General features: G+C 38.0%; 2 protein-coding genes and 1 long non-coding RNA gene across 5 annotated transcripts in view; 2 read left to right on the top strand and 1 right to left on the bottom strand.

Moving 5' to 3' along the window:
* prkg1l (protein kinase cGMP-dependent 1, like) overlaps positions 1-8,509 on the top strand; it is a 50,618-nt gene extending 42,109 nt beyond the window's left edge. For all 3 annotated transcript variants that reach the window (XR_012384798.1, XM_073911246.1, XM_017357546.4), the window contains 2 exons: positions 27-93; positions 7,756-8,509. Coding sequence is in view for 2 of the 3 variants with exons in the window: in XM_073911246.1 (XP_073767347.1) it covers positions 27-93; positions 7,756-7,854 (166 nt within the window). In the remaining variant the exon portion in view is untranslated. The remainder of the gene's footprint in view (positions 1-26; positions 94-7,755) is intronic.
* Positions 1,880-5,494, bottom strand: LOC137496393 (uncharacterized). Its single transcript, XR_011016702.2, has 4 exons — positions 5,432-5,494; positions 5,019-5,082; positions 4,609-4,723; positions 1,880-3,642 (listed from the first exon to the last, which is right to left on the bottom strand). It is a non-coding gene; the product is annotated as an uncharacterized lncRNA (long non-coding RNA).
* Positions 8,510-9,678: 1,169 nt separating the features above from the next.
* acsl2 (acyl-CoA synthetase long chain family member 2) overlaps positions 9,679-19,749 on the top strand; it is a 49,431-nt gene continuing 39,360 nt past the window's right edge. The window contains exon 1 of the mRNA XM_073911237.1: positions 9,679-9,741. The gene's annotated coding sequence lies outside the window, so the exon portion shown is untranslated. The remainder of the gene's footprint in view (positions 9,742-19,749) is intronic.

The raw sequence follows: 19,749 nt of genomic DNA, 5'->3' as shown, positions 1-19,749 counted from the left end.
TGATTAACTTGTGTTGTGTTTCTCAGGTGGTTTGAAGGCTTCGATTGGGAAGGACTTCAGAAGGGCACGCTGACACCACCGCTGAAACCAAACGTGAGCAGCATCAGAGAACAGATCAGGGTCCATAATCAAAAAACACCTTAAAGGAACACCACACTTAAAAAAAAACTCATTTTAGAGCTGCTTACCATTTTCGAATCCATTCAGCTGATCTCCAGTTCTGGCTGAAGCACTTCAGCTTAGATTAGCTTAGCATATATCATTGGATCTGATTATTTTTAGGGGTTGTGTAATATCATTGTGCCTGCTGCAGCCATAGTATGGCAACAATTATTACGCCAGACTATAGTTCCTAGCCATATCGGTATAGAAAATAGCAACTTTTCATTTTCTGTCTGTCTTAGTACACAGTATAACCACAGAAGAGTCAAGCTATAACAAAGAAAATTATCGAAAGTCTTTGGTCATTTTTGAGCGAGATGTTAATGGTCTAATCCAATTCAATGATCTATGCTAAGCTAAGCTAAAAGTGCTCCTGCCAGACCTGAAGATTGGCTGAATGCATTCAAACATGGTAAAACTCTAGCTTAAAAGTCTAAAACTAACTTAAAGTTTTTGGATAAAATCATTAAAATAATGGCCATGTCAGAGTTATATTTAGGACTCTAAAACTTTTGCTTTAAAATTATTTCACAAAGCGCTTTAGCACTAGCTGCTAAATCTGTGAAATGTTAGGAGTAGTGAAGAGGACACCTAAACTTGATTTAAATGGCCAACAAATGATTGTGCTGTATAATCTTTCTATGAATAAATCTCTGACAGCCAATCCCCTGTCATCCAATCACTGTCTGCATAGTTAGTAATCATGAAGACATCATTGCCGGCAGCTAGCTCTCTGCAACTCTCACATGGTCGCCCACTGAAGCTAAGCAGGGCTGTGCCCGGTCAGTACCTGGATGGGAGACCACATGGGAAAGCTAGGTTGCTGCTGGAAGTGGTGTTAGTGGGGCCAGCAGGGGGCATTCAACCTGTGGTCTGTGTGGGTCCTAATGCCCCAGTATAGTGATGGGACCTCAGTCCATCATGCTCTCCTAACCCTCCCCATATCATAATTGGCTTCATCACTCTGTCTCCTCTCCACCAATCAGCTGGTGTGTGGTGTGCGGTCTGGTGCAAAATGGCTGCCGTCGCATCATCCAGGTGGATGCTGCACACTGGTGGTGGATGAGGAGATTCCCCCCACTGTGTAAAGTGTTTTGAGTGCCCAGAAAAGCTTTATATAAATGTAATTATTATTAATATCATTCATAGCAACACGGTCGATCCGCCTTCACTCCTAACTTAACTTGGATATTTCACAAAAAAATGTTGAATTCTGTCATTATTTATTCATCTTTGACTGTTTTCAGGCGCTGTGTATTATCATTGTGCCTGCTGCAGCCATGGTAGTTCCTTGATTATTGCGCCAGAGTAAAGTTCCTACCCAGCCGGCATTTCAACGGGGATTCAACGTTGAATCAACGTCAGGTCTATGGTTGGATCAACGTTGAATTACCTTTCGATTTTGCAAATTGGATCAACGTTTATATAGTGACGTTGTTTCACCGTCGGACCACCACCGGTGATTCACCGTTGAAATCACAACGTTGTTTCACTCTTACCTTCTTCATGGGTGAATTGTGGTCGTTTTGTAGACGTTGAATGAAGGTTGAATTACCTTTCGATTTTGCAAATTGGATCAACGTTGATACCGTAACGTTGTTTCACCGTCATACATTTCAACGTAAGTTAAATAGAAACTACATACAACGCAAAGTCCATAAATATAGCAAACAAATTTTTACTAATAAAAAATACACGACACAAATACACAACTTAGTCTGTGTATCAATTTATTTAATACACACCTCATTATTTCAATTATTCTAAATATACAGCAACATTTACAGCATACATAGTTCATTAAAACCATGCAGGTTACTATACATGCTGTACACTCAAATACAGAAAAAAGGCATACAATTAAATAGTCACTTTTTAATTAGGTTTCATGAATTAAAGTTAATGTTTACTAACATGAACAAAGAACAAATACTTGTACAGCATTTATTAATCATTTAATTAATTGAAATATGTCCCGATGCTATTAAAATCAAAATGTGTGCTTGTTAACATAATGCACTGAGCTGACATGAACTGTACTTTCTTTATATGAAAGATGCTTCATTGCTCTTTGTTCATGTTAGTAAATACATTAACACTTACTAATACAACCTTATTGTAAAGTGTTACTGTCTTCAGAAAGACAGATACTAACTAAATTAAACTAAGTAACTAAACTACGCTTCAATTCTGTTTACAAAGTTTACAAAATACCCATTTTTAAAGTGACTGCAGTAAAAAAATAAAATAAAAAACATCACTCACAACTAAGAATCACAAGTGAAATACATTACATCTGTTTGAGGTTTTATAGGTTGAGAGAAACACGAGGTAAAAGATGGCACTGAGGACAAAGAATCAAGTGTAAAACACTAAAACATCTATATCAGTCTAGCACTTAAATACATATTTATTTCTCAAACACCAGGTGAGTTTCCTACAAAATCAATAATGAGGTTTGCTATTCCAATTCATTGTGAATGAATGGCTTTACTTTCACAATAGTGAAAACTCATGCTATAATCTAATCCTGACATTACTCCTTCACTTTGCAGGTCTACATGCTAAATATTTAGTAGTTTTTTTTTTTTTTTGCATAAAGTACATCTATTGTGTTTAGCATTACTGCAGCAAAACTGAGCACCTGTGACAGTGGAACATGTAGACAAATATTTCAGTAAATCATCAAGAAAATGTGTAGAATATTCTCTCTCACAAACACAACAGTAAAAGCAATTTGTTATTCCATTATTATTAGTAGTATCATAAAAATTGCATGTTCACATGGGTCTTATAATAATGGCTCACATTTGTGAATGTAGGACCACTATTTCACTATTACATGTCATATTAAGTGTTCATATAGGTTCTGTTATTAATTACTTGTGTCATCCCAGAGACCTGTTAATCTTCAGAACACAAACTAAAATATTTTTGATTAAATGCTCCTCATCCTCTACAGACAGCAATGGTCCCAAGATGGTCATTGTCAAGATAAGGCACAAAACACATTGTCAAAACGTTCCATGTGACTTCAGTGATTTCAACTGTGAACATACCAAGCTCCAACAACACTTTAGTGAGGCAAAACAAAACAGTAAATACAAATGTGTTTGCGTATATCTCTCCCGCATCAGATCAGCATGTGTGTTTACTACGAGCAGTAAGCACACACCATGACCTGTTGTGGCAAACAAGTTATTTTTACAGTACTTACTGTGATTTAACCTTTATGACAAATGTTCTGGACCTGTTACACATATATCACTATCTTTTATGAACACAAATTTCACTGTAACGGATGCTATTGTTTTGCTCCAGTTATACCTTTAGAGAACACCGTACTAGTCAGACATCCATACAAAAGCAGAGAGTTTGGTCTTGTGTAGCAGAACTGCAATAGATGTCTGTCTGTCTAGGCTGACACTGGTTCAGGCCATCAGTATGTCCTTGATGCCCTCAAATGGAGCTTCCAAAAACCTGCAATAAATGAAATATGAGGTTACAACTAAGTTGGTATCAGCTATTATACAAAGTGAAATTCAAATATTTATTTTTTATTGAATCCAAATTTGTCCTATAATAATCGCCACACTCAATAATTTTGACTCATCCATCTGAATATTCCTAACTAAGAGAAGTGAAGAATTAGGTGTGATGTCGTCAGGAAGCCCTTCGCCACTACTGGTGCCAGCATTTCCAGAATTCAAATTTCAGATTCTCGAAAAAATTGCTTTTTTTTTTTTTTAACCAAGGCTGCAGTAAAGAATCATGAAACATTCAACACATCTAATAATTACAAGTTGTTGTAAACCATTACATGTACTGTAAAAGCTGTTTAAAGCTTTTTAGACATGGTTGAGAAAAACTCTAGAAGGAGTAGCACTTCTGCAAAAGTCTGCATGTAGGACAGAGAATTAAAGGGATAGTTCAAAATTTGTATTCTGTCGTCATTTACTGACCACATTGAACACAAACGAAGATATTTTGAAGAAAGCTGCAAATCTATTTAACCATTGACTTCTATAGTATTTTTTTCTACTATGGAGGTCAATGTTTACAGGTTTTTAGTTTTTTTTTTTTTTTCAGAATAGCCTCTTTTGTGTTCAACAAAATAAACTCATAAGGGTTTTAAACCATTTGGGGAGTAAAATGTGAGTAAATTTTCATTCTTGGGTGAACTATCCCTTTCAGTTGGAAAACACCAGAATTCTTAAGTAGACCCTTTTCGCAAGACAGATGATGCATTTCATTTGTCATCTTAATCCTCAAGTTTTTAATATTTAGATTTATTTAAATAGCATGTTTATTTATTTGTTTTAATGACATTTAATAAAAACAACTTCTCAATGACATCACATGTACTGGACCTGCTACACATGTATCACTATTTTTTTGAATACAAATTTCACTGTAACAGGTGCTGTTGTTTTGCTCCAGTAATACCTTTAGAGAACACAGTAGTAGTCAGACATCCATACAAAAGCCTTGGCATGGAGTAGCAGAACTGCAGTCTGTCCAGGTAGGCTATCTGCGTGTTCTTGATGCCCCTCAACTGGACCTTCCAGAAAACTCAGAAAGTTAAAACCCATTACACCTTTTATCTGCTACTATACAAAGTGTAATTTAAGCATTAATTTCTCACTAAATACATATTTGTTCCCCAATACTGTCACATAGTATAACATCACAACATGATTTCACAATAATAATATCAATATAACAATATAATATCACAACATAGCCTAACAATCAATAAACAAACATATTAGAAAGAGAATATCACCATGCTTTTGGTTAACCAAAGCACTAAGAAGATTTAACAGATAGCTTAGTTAAAGGTAAAGTAAACTTACATGGGCAAAGCCTTTTCCATTCAATGCTGTGCAAGTTAGTGCGTCTCTGGAGTAAGTTACATGTCTAAAAGCAAAAACAACAACAACAGTGAAACGACAGCAGTTCACTTTGTAATAATAACACTAATAATACAGCGTATAAAATGGATATTGTTTTATAACGTTGCTCAGTAACTTTAAACTGCGTTTGGAGTTTATCGCTTTGAATTTGCCATAAAAACGCTCATTTAGACTAACGTTAAACATGTGACATTACCTCGAGGTTAGCTGCGTCACCGGAGCGCAAACAAAAACAAACTGGAAAGTTTTAAATGCTTTAAAATTCGAAACACTACACCAAGTCACATTTAAGATGTGTGTAAAACAAAATCGGGGGGTAAATAAAACTTTAAAGCATCTAAAAACACGCTTACCTCTGAATTCTGCTGCACTGCAGGTCAGGTGTTCGTAATTAAGTGAAGTGAAGCGCTGCGCGTGGCCGCGTGCGCCGAGTCTTCCGATACCATGGTAACCAAACATGTTGAATATTGGGTGAAGCCATGACGTTAATTCAACATACAGACCATGATAAAAAAAATGTCAACGTTGATTTGTACAAGGATTTCTGTAACTTTTTTCAACCATTTATCATTCAACATTGTTTCAACATTAAAGCAACTACTGACGTATTTTCAACCACATTTCAACGTTGAAGCCTTGTCATATGCAGGCTGTTTTTCAACCGTTCAACATTAAACGTTCTATCAACATTATTTCAACGTTCAAAACACATCTGACCTTATTTCAACCATATTTCAACGTTGAAGGTCGGTCGTGTGCCGGCTGGGTAGCCATATGGGCATAGAAAATAGCAACCTTTCATTTTCTGTCTGTCTTAGTACACAATATAAGAGTCAAGCTATAAAAAAAGAACATTATCTAAAGTCTTTGGTCATTTTTGAGCGAGATGCTAATGGTCTAATCCAATTCAATGATCTATGCTAAGCTAAGCTAAAAGTGCTCCTACCAGACCTGAAGATTGACTGAATGCATTCAAACATGGTAAAACTCTAGCTTAAAAGTCTAGTAACTTGAAATTTTTGGATAAAATCATAAAACTAACGGCCATGTTAGACTTATATTAAGGACTTCTAAACTTTTGCTTTAAAATGATCTTACAAAGCTTTTTAGCACTAGCTGCTAAATCTGTGAAATGTTAGGAGTTATTTAAATGTTATTTTAATGTGGTGAATAAATGATTGTGCTCTATAATGTTTCTATGAGTAAATCTCTGATAGCCAGCCTGCATAGTTGTAATCGTGATGACAGCATTCACAGCAACACTGGCAACCCTCGCCTTACTCTTAATTTTAAGGAATAGTTCAACAAAAATGTTTAATTCTGTCATCGTTTACTCATCTTTGACTTTTTACTAAGCCAGTTTGAGTTCTTTTGTTGTGTTGAACACAAAACAAGACATTTCGAATGTTGGAAAAATCAGTAACCGTAGACTTCCATACTACTTGTATTTTCTACTATGGAAGTCAATAGATACCGGTTTCCAACATTCTTCAAATATCTTTTTTTGTGTGGTTAACACAACAAAACAACTCCAACAGGTTTGGAACAAGTCACATGTGAGTAAATGAGACGGTTTTTTGAGGTGAACTCTGTCTTCAAGACTGTAACTTTTTTCTCTTAGCAGCTTTGTGAATAAGTTTAAAGAGACACTCTTAGCTATTGCTTTTTGTCTGCTATCTACACTACCTGACAAAAGTCTTGTCGCCTATCCAAGTTTTAGGGAACAACATATAATAACTTGACTTCTAGTTGATCATTTGGTATCAGAAGTGGCTTATATGAAAGGCAAAGGCCTCTAGATTACGCTTATTTGACCAAAATAAAATATGATGATGCCTTGATTTTTAATGATTTCATTAGGACAGTAAGCTCTGACTTTGCTCAGACAAAAGTCTTGTCACTGAACAGAAATAATGTCCAGTATAGAATATAAAGTCCTGCTGCAGTGGAGACAGAATGAATATTGTGTCTGACTCCATCATGAGCTTGGAGGACTGCATCCATACATCTAAATCACTTATTAATAGTCATCTGGAATGGCAAAGAAAGCGTTCTTACAGGACTCCCAGAGTTCATCAAGACTCTTTGGATTCATCTTCAATGCCCTCCCTTTAATCTTAGCCCAGACATGTTCAATAATGTTTATGTCTGGTGACTGGTCTGGCCAATCCAGAAGCAGCTTGACCTTATTTGCTTTCAGGTGCTTTGATGTGGAGGCTGAAGTATGAGAAGGAGCGCTATCCTGCTGGAGAATTGTCCCTCTCCTGTGGTTTGTAATGTAATGGGCAGCACAAATGTCTTGATACCTCAGGCTGTTGATGTTGCCGTCCACTCTGCAGATCATTCACACGGCCCAATACTGAATGTAACCCCAAACCAAGATTTTTCCTTGAAAATCGACTGATTTTTGTGAGAATCTTGGCTCCATGCTGGTTCCAGTAGGTCTTCTGCAGTATTGGTGATGATTGGGATGCAGATCAACAGATGATTCAGCTGAAAAATCGACCTTCTGCTACTTTTCCAAATGATCAACTAGAAGTTATTATTTGTTGCTCTTAAACTGAGATTGTCAAGTAGTGTAGAAGAACTTTTAGTGTTAAATAGAAATGTTTTTTGAATATCTGGCCTTTTAAAAAGGCGCAGCTGTCCAGTTTAAAGAAATGCAACTGTTTTACAGGTTCCCCATGTCTCGGATTATGGAGGAACATCACTCCCGACAGAAACCTACACTGAAGCAACACCATTGGATGATTCTGGCTGGGATATAGACTTTTGAGTTTTGCCACAGTGATGGATGATGTAAACTGGGAAAAAATATTGGGACTTGTTCATTCGACTTCAGTCCCTTACTTATCAGATGGTCATCACAGCGGAATGAACCGCCAACTATTCCAGGATATGTTTTTCGCAGCGGATACCGTGCTGCTACCCGGTACTGGGAAACAATATTGAGGCTTAAATTTTGGAAACTTATTGTGTTTTGCATTTATTTTTCAGATGGGTGTTAAGCTGAAAACCAATGCAAGCAATGGACTTACATTGCACTTCAAATGTGCCGATATGCAATGGTGGAAGATTCCTGAAGCATTTATTTCATATGGAAAACATTTTGAAGAATTATAAAGATATTTTTCTTTTAGATTCAAAAGTTTTGGAAAGTTTAGATTACTTGTGAACTCATTTTAAGGATACAACCCACTATGATGACATTGTCAAAGAATTGCATTGAAAAGAAATATATTTTATTAGCTGTCCCAATGAGAAATGCCCAATAGTGAAATATAATATCAAAAGAATCTAATATTTTAGTTTGTAATCAGGATCATTTTAAGCAAAATACCAATTGTCAGCTTTGTCATGAAAATGTTAATTTTTGTTATTACTAAATGGCAAATAAAATATATTTGCAAATAAAACGGGACATGACAGAATGTATGTGCAGAAGCATATTGTGTGTGATGAATACGGGGAGTATTGGATTATAATAAAAACTTTCTTTTTTCTTTTCTTTTTTTTATTAACATAAGTAACAGGGAATACAAAAAACATTAATTTGTGCTAAAATTGTAAGGAAAATAATTTTTTGATAAGGAAAAAGAAAAAAATTGATGAAAGAAAAACAATTACTTAAAGAAAACTGAATTAAGAAATAAATATATATCAGAAGAATTAAAACATAAACATCTCAAACTATACTTGAATTATTAGGAATGTTACATAGGCGTACCAGAGGGATCTGATAACTTAAAGTTAATGATTATAATGATTATTTTTTCAGCAGTTCAGTTATTTAGCAGCTTTCCTATGCGATAAGTCAGACTCATAATAAAGTTTCAAGTCAATACAAAATGTTCTTAAATTAGGCAAACACTGAATAACTCTGCATTTGTGGAGATGGAAAAGGCCACAAAGAGTTCACATTTTTAACTTATAGTCCAATTTCTTACAATCTGACCCCCAATTAAAAAACAGTAAATTAATTGTCTTAAAATCAAAAGGTTTTTTGTAAGCTGAGAAGCCAAGATATTTCTGTCCAAAATTTTTCTACATAATTGCATTTTAAAAATAAACGCGCTGTTGTTTCCAGGTTAGAATTACAGAATGAGCATTGCAAAGAATTGTTTATATTAAACTTAGACTGTAAAGAATTACAGGCATAGTAAATATGAAAGATTTTAAAATAAAGTTCTTTCATCTTATTGAAAGCACTAAAACTTGTTAATACCAGGCCAGATTTTAATGGTGGAGAGAACCGTGCAATTTAATTTCCATTTATAAAAAGCTTTCAGGTACAAGCTGGATGTATTAACAAAATTTCTTCTGATGTACCAATTATTACATTTAATATGAGTAATTTCCAGCCCTCCAATAGCTAATTAACAAAACTTACGTGACATGCAAATCATTTCCCGGTTACAATTACAAAATAAGGAAACAAATAAACAAAATGTTGATTTAAGCGTATGAACGAGGAAGTATAGTGAATAGTGTGAGAGGTTTGTTAAGGTTTGTCCCAGGACAGGCTGACGCTGGAGGGGGAGCGAGGGCGTGTTTGTGAGGGACTGAACACTGGCTCTGGGGTCCCGCGGGGATTTACTGCAGTCTGAGGAGAATAGAGGAACTTTTGGAGGACGGGTGACCCAGATTTCACACACTCACACAGGTAAGAGCCTGTTTCTTTAAGCTCACACTAACTATGTATGTCGCATATGTAGCGATTTTATGTAAACAAACGTCGCAGTTTTTGACTACTCTGATGGATTTTGATTGACTGAAAAGGTTTCCAAGTTTATCAATGGACTCCACTTCATTCATTCATTCATCATTCGCTCGTTTTCTTATTTTTAGTTCGACATTTAGTTTGTTTAGCTTCCCATCGGTGGTTTAACGTGAATACAACCTTCAGGTCGTCATCTTGAGTGACTGAAATGTTTTTATGTGAAATTATGTCGTCCAATTTGATTTATAGTTCGGCTTCAGCGCGTGACACGTGCACGTATTTTGTAAACACGTAGAGGCGCGCTCCGAGTAAACGGAAAACACTTCATTAGTCAAGATAATAAAACATTACGTCTGTAAGAAGTTATTAATACGATTACCTTGTAATTCGCCAATGCTTGATCATTAAATAAACATTTTAACAACACGCATGTAGAGGTGAGACCTTCAGGTTTTCAAACGTCATTGTGTATATAGAGGTAAAGTTGGTTTTATATGCGCACATTCGTTCATCTAGAAGTCTCTATATTGTTTACCATGTTACTTTGAATATTTGATCTCAATTATCATGCAAGTTACTTGAAAACAACATTAACACTGTTTATTTGACTGTGAACAATTTTGTACTTTGATAGTTATTTGATTCTAATATAATTTCACTATTTAGAGCTTGCAAATAATACTTTTATGAAATTATATCATTCAAATATAATATGAAAATATAATACCAACTTTACCTCTATATTGTATATTAACTTTACTCACCCTGCTGAAAAATCCAGCTTAAACCAGCCTAGGATGGTTGGCTGGCTTTAGCTGGTCGACCAGCCTGGTACTAGAGGGGTTTTGGACACTTCCAGGCTGGTTTCCAGCCATTACCAGCCTGGTCTTAGCTGGTCAGGCTGAAAAGTGACCAGCTAAAACCATCTTAAACCAGCTTGACCATCCTGGACATAGCTGGTTTTGGCTGGGCTCCCAGCCTGGCTAGGCTGGTCAAGCTGGGTTTAGCTGCACAGCTAAAACCAGGCTGGAAATGGCTGGAAACCAGCCCGGAAGTGGCCAAACCCCTTCTAAAACCAGGCAACCATCCTAGGATTGTTTAAGCAGGATTTTTTTCAGCAGGGCAGTGAGTACATGGTACTACAATAAATTTAACGATGTACCATGGTAGTCTTCAAAACATGCAATACGGAAGAAGCAATGACTACAAAACACACATTACAGGGACTTTGCTTGTACTATTAGCTGTCCCTGAACGAATGTGCGAATACAAAACCAACTTTACCTCAATCTAAGAGTCACACCGTGACATATCAAGATATGTGGTAGCTACCATCAATGTACTACAGTAACTTTTGTATTTGTTGTACTATTTGTATTTTAATGGCATTCAGACATTACGTACACTGTAAAACCCAACAGTCAACTTTAGCAAATGAAATGAGTGTAGTTAACTCAAATTTTACTGAAAGTGAATTCTACTCATTTGAAAAGAGTTTTGAACTCAGTGCTGAAGGTAATGATTTAAGTAAATACCTCATTCATTACTTCCAATTAAATGGAGCAAGTTCACAGAACTCATAGATTAATTTTTTTACTCAAATGGTTTGTAGCAATCGGTTTCCTCAAACGAAAATTGACTAATTTCTGTGAGAATCTTGGCTCCATGCCTTTTCCAGTAGGTCTTCTGCAGTATCTGTGATGATTTGGATGCAGATCAACAGATGACTCATCTAGGCCCACACGGAATCTGCGCGCGCAGAATTCCGCAGATTTTTCGCAGATTTTCCGCAGAATTCCGCAGATTTCTGCAGATTTTTAGCTCATCATTAATTCTGTTTATTTACTTGTGTAAATGTGTAAATCTGAATTCATTCAGTTTTTATTCAGTAATTTACTTTTTATTTAATATATTAAGGTCTAAGTTATGATACTCCGCTGGATACTCTCAAAATAATTACGCAGAAATACGCTGATTTTTACCAAAATTCTGCGCAGAAATAGCAAAAAACATCCGCAGATTCCGTCTGGCCCTAAATCGACCTTCTGACACTTTTCTAAATGATCAACTTGAAGTAAAGTTATTTTTTGTTTCTCTTACAACTGAGATTAACGACAAGACTTTTGTCAAGTTGTGTAGAAGAACTTTTAGTGTCAGGATAAAAATGTTTATTGAATATCTGGCCTTTTAAAAAGGCGCAGCTGTCCAGTTTAATGAAATGCAACTATTTTACAGGTTCCCCATGTCTCAGATTATGCAGCAACATCACTCCAGACAGATTCTAAGCACATGTAAATAAACGTTGCAGTTTTTGACTACTCTTTTTTTGATTAACGAAATAAGTTTTCAAGTTTATCAATGGACTCCACTTCATTTATTCATTCGTGCATCATTCGCTCGTTTTCTTATTTCGAGTTCGACTTTTAGTTTGTTTAGCTCCCCAACGGTGGTTTAACGTGAATACAACCTTCAGGTCGTCATGTTGAGTTGCCAAAACGGGTTGAGTTGCCTTATCTTATTGGGTTTTACAGTACTCAGTTGGTTTGAGTTCTCTTCATTTATTGGGTTTAACTGTTCTGAAATTGCTTTGTTTTACTTAAATGGATTAAGTTCACAGCACTCATTAGGATTCGTTTTTGAACTTAAGTGGTTTGTTGCAATCAGTTTCCTCAAATGGTTTGAGTTACCTTAACTTTTTGGGTTTTAGGCTATCCTTATATTTATTTATTTATTTAATTATTTATTTATTTGACTATATATATATATATATATATATATATCCACAAAGAGGTGCAAATAAATTTGCTATTTAAACAACGTGGGGCGAAACGTGAAAATGTCTGTTGTGCTGGTCTGAAAATAGCACCGAATCGCATCATGCATGTATTGCGCCTTATTTCGTCGGGTGTATGATAGGCCCCCTAGTATTCAAGCAATTCTTTTAGCTATTTTTTTTTATCCAGTTTGTATTGGGTTGGACCTGCTGTCGGCATGAGATCAAATAGACATTTTTATTTTATTTTCTGTAATTTTATCTACTGATTCGGTCATTAGGGTGTGTATTCACTTGCTGTACTACTTCAAGAACATAATCACAGAGAAAACTTTGCCAGAAACTGCTGTTGAGACGCGCTGCCAGTTTTGCCCGCAGATAACTGGCGAGGCTTTAGAAGTTTTCCTTGTGTGTGTGTGTGTGTGTGTGGCGTGTCCAGTCATGCAGAATAAAATTGTTCTGATGTTACACATTCACACCATCCAGAATTCAGTGGTGTGTTTTTTACAGTCTTGTTGCTGTTGTTGGTAGGGAGAATGATTTAAGTGAGTCATAGTTTGGGAGTTACACACACACAAACAACAACCTGTAGGATGAGGTGAGTTGTCCCTGCAGGAAACATTTCTGTTATTGTGATTGTTATTGTACAGTTTTTGCTGTATTACATGTAACTAACATAGGCTCATTCTGAAAACGTAGCCCTATATACATTTCTGGAGATCATGAATTATGTACCCAGAAGTACATATGGCTGCAATTCAACTTTAAAATAAACCCTACGGTAGGGCTGCACGATACATCGTTACAGCATCGAAATCGCGATGTGCGCATCCGCGATAGTCACATCGCAGGAGGTGCGATGCAAACCAAAAAAAAAAAAAAATAATAAAATAAAATAAATATATATATATATATATATATATATATATATATATATATATATATATATATATATATATATATATATATATATATATATAGCTCAGAACGGAAAGTTTTATTTTGTGTTTACCTCATAGTTAAAGTTGTTGCACGTCTGCCGGTTCCCGCCTCAAAATGAGCGAGTTTGAGCCACTTTTACATTCAGGAAGTGTTCAGGAAAAGCAAAACACCAGCGAAGAAACTCGACACAGAGGAACATTTACACCTCACTGCCAACTAGCATTTCGGAAGTGTTAATGCAGACCAACAGAGACAGAAGAATAAATGCACAGCTACGTGCATTGCATGCACCGTGGGTTACGCCGGTCACTTGACGCAGAAGTGTAAACCAGGCTTAACACGCCAGGTTCTTATACAAAACGTCTAGGTGTGAAATCAGCCTGAGTATTCGAAACTTCTTACTTTACACCACTAAGCGTCATAATGAACGTCACTGCCTTCCCTCATTTCTCTTCTGCTCCCAGACAGTTCATTTTGTCTGTTGTGATGCAACACCCTCCCCATTCCCAGTTCCCTCCACTCTCCAAGCCTTTTGAGTGTGATTGTGTGTTCTTCATGCTTCATTGGGGAATCACAGCCGGAGAACACCCGGACCATTCACTCGTCCATACCCCCCCTCATTTCTCATTCATTAACCATTGGACAGGCGCTGGGATCCCATTCCCTGCCACTTCCAAAACCCACTTCATATGACATCACATCCTGTCAACCTGCCATTTCAGAGACCTCATTACATTACGTTACTTAGGAGACTTAATAGAGTGCATTAGTGGACACACACCCCTCCCCCCACACACGTTGGTTCAGAGTTTCCCCCATTCATTTTCCCATAGGCATATTAAAAAAAGCCAAAGCAACCAGCTGAGGGTTGAATCACAACATTTCAAACTTTGATTTTGAAGCAAAGGAATGTAAAGTTAAAGTCAGAATTATTAACCTCCTGAATTATTAGCCCCCTGGAAAGAAGATTTATTTCAGCACATTTCTAATCATAATAATTTTAATAACTCCTTTCTAATAACGGATTTCTTTTATCTTTGCCATGATGACAGTAATATTACACTAGATATTTTTTCAAGATACCAGTATTAAGCTTAAAGTGACATTTAACGGCTTTACTGGGTTAATTAGGCAAGTTAGGGTAATTAGGCTAATCATTGTATATTTGTTTGTTCTGTAGACAATCGAAAAAAATTAGGGATGAACGATATATCGGTGGCCATATCGTTATCGGCCGATAAATGCTATTTTTAAGATTATCGTTATCGATCCGATGTCTATCTGCCGATATTTTACGTAATTGTACAGACCTGTCTGCCTCGCGTATGCGTGGGCGGAACTTGTTCAGACTTGTCCAGTGCACTATAATGGATCTCTATTCACATTGTTTATTCCTTCAAACACCATTCTTTCTTCATGTGGTATTGCTGCGCATTAATAACTCAGTAGGTAACAATGTTCCTCATCATTGTAGATATGTTTGATTGAGTGCCATTGTGTATTTTGCTTAAAATCACCTCAAGAAAAAATATTTCATGTGTAAACATAACAGGAGCGATGCACACATGCTAAACAACTTGTTGGGTTGTCATTCATTCATTCATTTTCTTGTCAGCTTAGTCCCTTCATTAATCCGGGGTCGCCACAGCGGAATGAACCGCCAACTTATCCAGCAAGTTTTTATGCAGCGGATGCCCTTCCAGCCGCAACCCATCTCTCGGAAACATCCACACACACATTCACACACAAACACACACACACACAATGGACAATTTAGCCTACCCAATTCACCTGTACCGCATGTCTTTGGACTGTGGGGGAAACCGAAGCACCCGGAGGAAACCCATGCGAACACAGGGAGAACATGCAAACTCCACACAGAATCGCCATCTGAGCTGAGGATCGAACCAGCAACCTTCTTGCTGTGAGGCAACAGCACTACCTACTGCGCCACTGCTTCGCCCCTTGTTGGGTTGTTTGTAATCTAATATGATTATTTGTTATTATCAACGCGTTGCTTGCCATGTGTTGTTGATGTAAGAATGTATTCAGTTTGACTGGAATCTACATATTGATTATAACGAGAGCCCGTAAGGGCTGTCCCTGCACACACACACACACACACACACATATCTAATCTAACAGCCTTCACAGCAGCACAGGGGAGACATTCTGTCTTAATATTATGCTCTGTGTTTGAGTTGAGTGAAACTCAAAAGTTCATCATAAACTTTTCATTGATCATTTTTCCCACAATTGACAGCAAGAACGAACACAGAAGCGTTGTCTGATTGACAAGCAGCACCCACATGTGTTCAAAAGAATTTAAAATGCCAAATAGGATGAATCTATGCTGCATTTTTTAAAGTAAGCTTTTTGCTTGTACGGTGACTGTCAAAACATCTCTAAAAAGGCTTTTTCGGACATGGCATATTTGTACACATGTACATCACTGTAACATGTTTTATTAAAGAACATTTGAGCTGGTTTCAGTCCTCTTTCAATTTAATTTCATTAAAAATATATTTAACTCGTTTATTTAATACCATTTTGTTATTGAACCTATTATTTTTATGCAACAGTCAAGTTGGTGGGTTGACGGGTGTTAATGTAAAGCCCTGCATATAATCAGGGCTTGACATTAACACCCGCCAACCCGCCAAATGCTGGTAGATTTCAGCTGTGGCGGAGCAGCTCCGACTAGTGAGATGCAGGTTTTCTTCATTAACTCCATCCATCCCCACACAACTGATCATCACTTTCCCTCACCTGCATTCCTTCAGTAACTGCTTAGGTTTTACCTTACAAACTTGGGAACTGATGTTCCTCCTGATTGCTGAATATCATTAGTTTAACAATGTGCCCGTTGTTCCAGAGCGCTGAACTTGTTGCCATTGTAAGCTCTACAGGCAATGTTATGTTTACAGGTAGGACCGTTTAGTCACAAAATCTTAAACTTAAAGAGATAGTTCACCTCAATATTTACTCTGTCATGTGGTTTGTTTCTTCTGTTAAACATAAACTGGTTGCTGGTACCCATCGACTTTCACAGTAGGAAATAAAGTACACTGGATGTCAATAATGATAATAATAATAATTCCTTACATTTATATAGCGCTTTTCTGGACCCTCAAAGCACTTTACACATTTTATATCGCTATCATATACATAATATATCGCTAAATTATAGTTATCGTGATAATAGTTCATGCAATTTACATATCGCAGACCAGTGATAAAATACATTTATTTTATGCATTGTTAGTTTATCTAAATTTGACCAGTTAGATGGGGCAATACTATCTTTAGCCCCGCCTCCCCAGTAGTTGCTGTTGTGCTACTGGCTGGAAGGTGAATATAGAGGTAAAAGTAAACACTAATGGTGGTAAAATGACACCAGAATATCTGCAGAGGTTTTCACTCACTCATAATGTGTTACAGACTGATGCTGCGTTCACACCAGACGCGGAACGCGCGGATAAATTGCGCTATTTGTGTGTAAATAGCCATGTGAACATTTGAGTTTACTCGCTTCATTCACGTGTCAAACCCCGCTTCATTCGCACGTCAAATCCGCTTCATTCGCGCGTCAAATTCACTTCAGAACAGACGCGGATTCGTGTGATGGGCAGGTCTTCTGTCTGCCCGGTGACTCTAGCTTCATAGCTAAATGGCTAACATGGATTTTATTGAGAAAATAACTGTGCTTATGTGCTTTATGAAAGCTGAAAACAGCGTCAATACGTTTAGGGCCGTGTCTGAGTCCAATAGATCATTTCAGAGGTGCATGCAGTTTTGTAAGCTCATAAACTCCTCCAGAAACTGAACCTGGATGATGGAGGCTTTCAGCGGTGCTTCTGACTGAGTCCAGCCCAGTTTGATGAACTGTTGTCGGTGTTGGCTGGAGGATTTCCCCCGGGACTCCAACAACAGGTGTACGTCACAATCACGCCCCGACAAGAGCAAGCTCCTGATTGGTTAACGCGGCGCAAATGTTCGCTGAAGTTCAGACTTTCGAACTCAAGCAATTCGCACGAAACGCGCATCAAACGCACAAAACGCTCAATTCGCGCAGCGTCATTTGCGTATATCGCGCCATTTGCGCAATTCCCGTCATTCTTGCTGCGCCATTTACGCGTATCGCAGCGCAGGATGTCTATTCGCGCGTTTGCATTGACTTAACATGTAAATCACTCGCGTTTGACGCGCGTTCCGTGTCTGGTGTGAACGCAGCATAAGTGTTTTGCACCTTGACAGTTTTAAGTCCAAATTAGATTTATAACAATAATAATTCCTTACATTTATATAGCGCTTTTTTCTGGACTTTCAAAGCACTTTACACATTTTTGGGGGGAATCTCCTCATCCGCCTCCAGTGTGCAGCATCCATCTGGATGAAACGATGACAGCCATACTGCGCCAGACCCCCCGACACACACTAGCTGATTGGTGGAGAGGAGACAGAGTGATGAAGCCAGTTATGATATGGGGATGGTTAGGAGGCCACGATGGACAGAGGCCAGTGGGCAAATTTGGCCAGGAATGCCAGGGTTAAAACCCTACTTTACATCCTGGGATTTTTAACAGAGGGAATTTGCCCAGGACACTGGGATTACACCCCTACTCCTTAACAAGAAGTGCCATGGGATTTTACAGACAATAGAGAGTCAGGACCTCAGTTTAACGTCTCATCTGAAAGACGGCGCTCACTGAGTAGTATAGAGTCCCCTTTACTATACTGGAGCGTTAGGACCCAGACAGATCGCAGCTTGAGTGCCCCCTGCTGGTCTCACTAGCACCACTTCCGGCAGTAACCTAGCTTTCCCATGTGGTCTGCCATCAGTTCTTTCGCAGTTTAAAATTGGTTTTGTTTTCACTCTCTTTATCATGCGTCAAATCAAAAAAATCTGGTCGCTTCTAAAAACAAAGGCACACCTCTCAGCAAAGAGACACATCTGAGATATCTTTCATGTCAGAAGCACAACAAAACTGCGCTCAAGGCATTTCCCAATTCTTTCAAGTAGCCTCTTCTGTCACAACAACTTTTCAGCTGTGTGTGTCAGAATGACCCTTGACGAAAGATTACCTGCACGGGAGCTTGGAATCATCCAGCTGCCTGGGCTTTCTTTGAACTGCAACCTGTTTTATGACACCTCTTTTCATTAGCAGCATTTTACGACTTTTAAACCAACTAAAATGTGGTTTAACTGCTCTACGCCGGAAGTAACAACACCCTGGGATCGCAATCGCAAGGTATTTGCTTCCTGTTGCTGCAAGTGAAAATCCCACTCCAGTGGTGTTCTTCAGTAATGGGTGTTAGTCAGACGAGACACGTTCTATCATTTGACAACACGGCTGAAAAACAGTGAGGGATGGAGGCTCGGTCTGTTCAGTGCTGCCTCAAGGTCACACACCATGTCTCATTTTCACAAACCAGCCTTTCTGGACATTTATTTATTATATATTGTCAGTGGGGCGAGGCAGTGGTGCAGTAGGTAGTGCTGTCGCCTCACAGCAAGAAGGTCGCTGGGTCGCTGGTTCGGACCATTGGCTCAGTTGAAGTTTCTGTGTGGAGTTTGCATGCTCTCCCTGCGTTCGCGTGGGTTTCCTCCGGGTGCTCCGGTTTCCCCCACAGTACAAAGACATGCGGTACAGGTGAATTGGGTAGGCTAAATTGTCCGTGGTTTATGAGTGTGTGTGTGTGGATGTTTTCCAGAAATGGGTTGCAGCTGAAAGGGCATCCGCTGCGTAAAAACTTGCTGGATAAGTTGGCGGTTCATTCCGCTGTGGCAACCCTGGATTAATAAAAGGACTAAGCCGACAAGAAAATGAATGAATATTAACCTTTATTTTACATTTACAGAATCGTGAGAAAATCGTGATCTCGATTTTATTATTATTATTTTTTTATAATTATTTTTTCGGGGTTTTTACCTTTATTTTTGATAGGCCAGTAGAGAGAATTGACAGGAAAGCATGAGGAGCAGAGAGAAGGGAATGATCGGCATAGGACCGCGAGGTGAAATCGCCACGAGCACCGGAGTGCATGTGTCGACGCACTAACCACTACACCACTGGCGCCAATGTGATCTCGACTTTAAGTTCAAATAATCGTGATTCGTGCAGCCCTACCACCAACTATTCCAATATATGTTTTATGCAGCTGAATTAGATGAATCCCCAACGTTGTGTGTCATTTGAAACGAGCGCATATGTGTCTCTCCATCTTTGTGAGTT

The sequence above is a fragment of the Danio rerio genome, chromosome 8 (genome assembly GCF_049306965.1).
Source record: "Danio rerio strain Tuebingen ecotype United States chromosome 8, GRCz12tu, whole genome shotgun sequence".
NCBI classification, from domain to species: Eukaryota; Metazoa; Chordata; class Actinopteri; order Cypriniformes; family Danionidae; genus Danio; species Danio rerio.
This window is presented reverse-complemented; position numbering and strand designations above follow the sequence as displayed.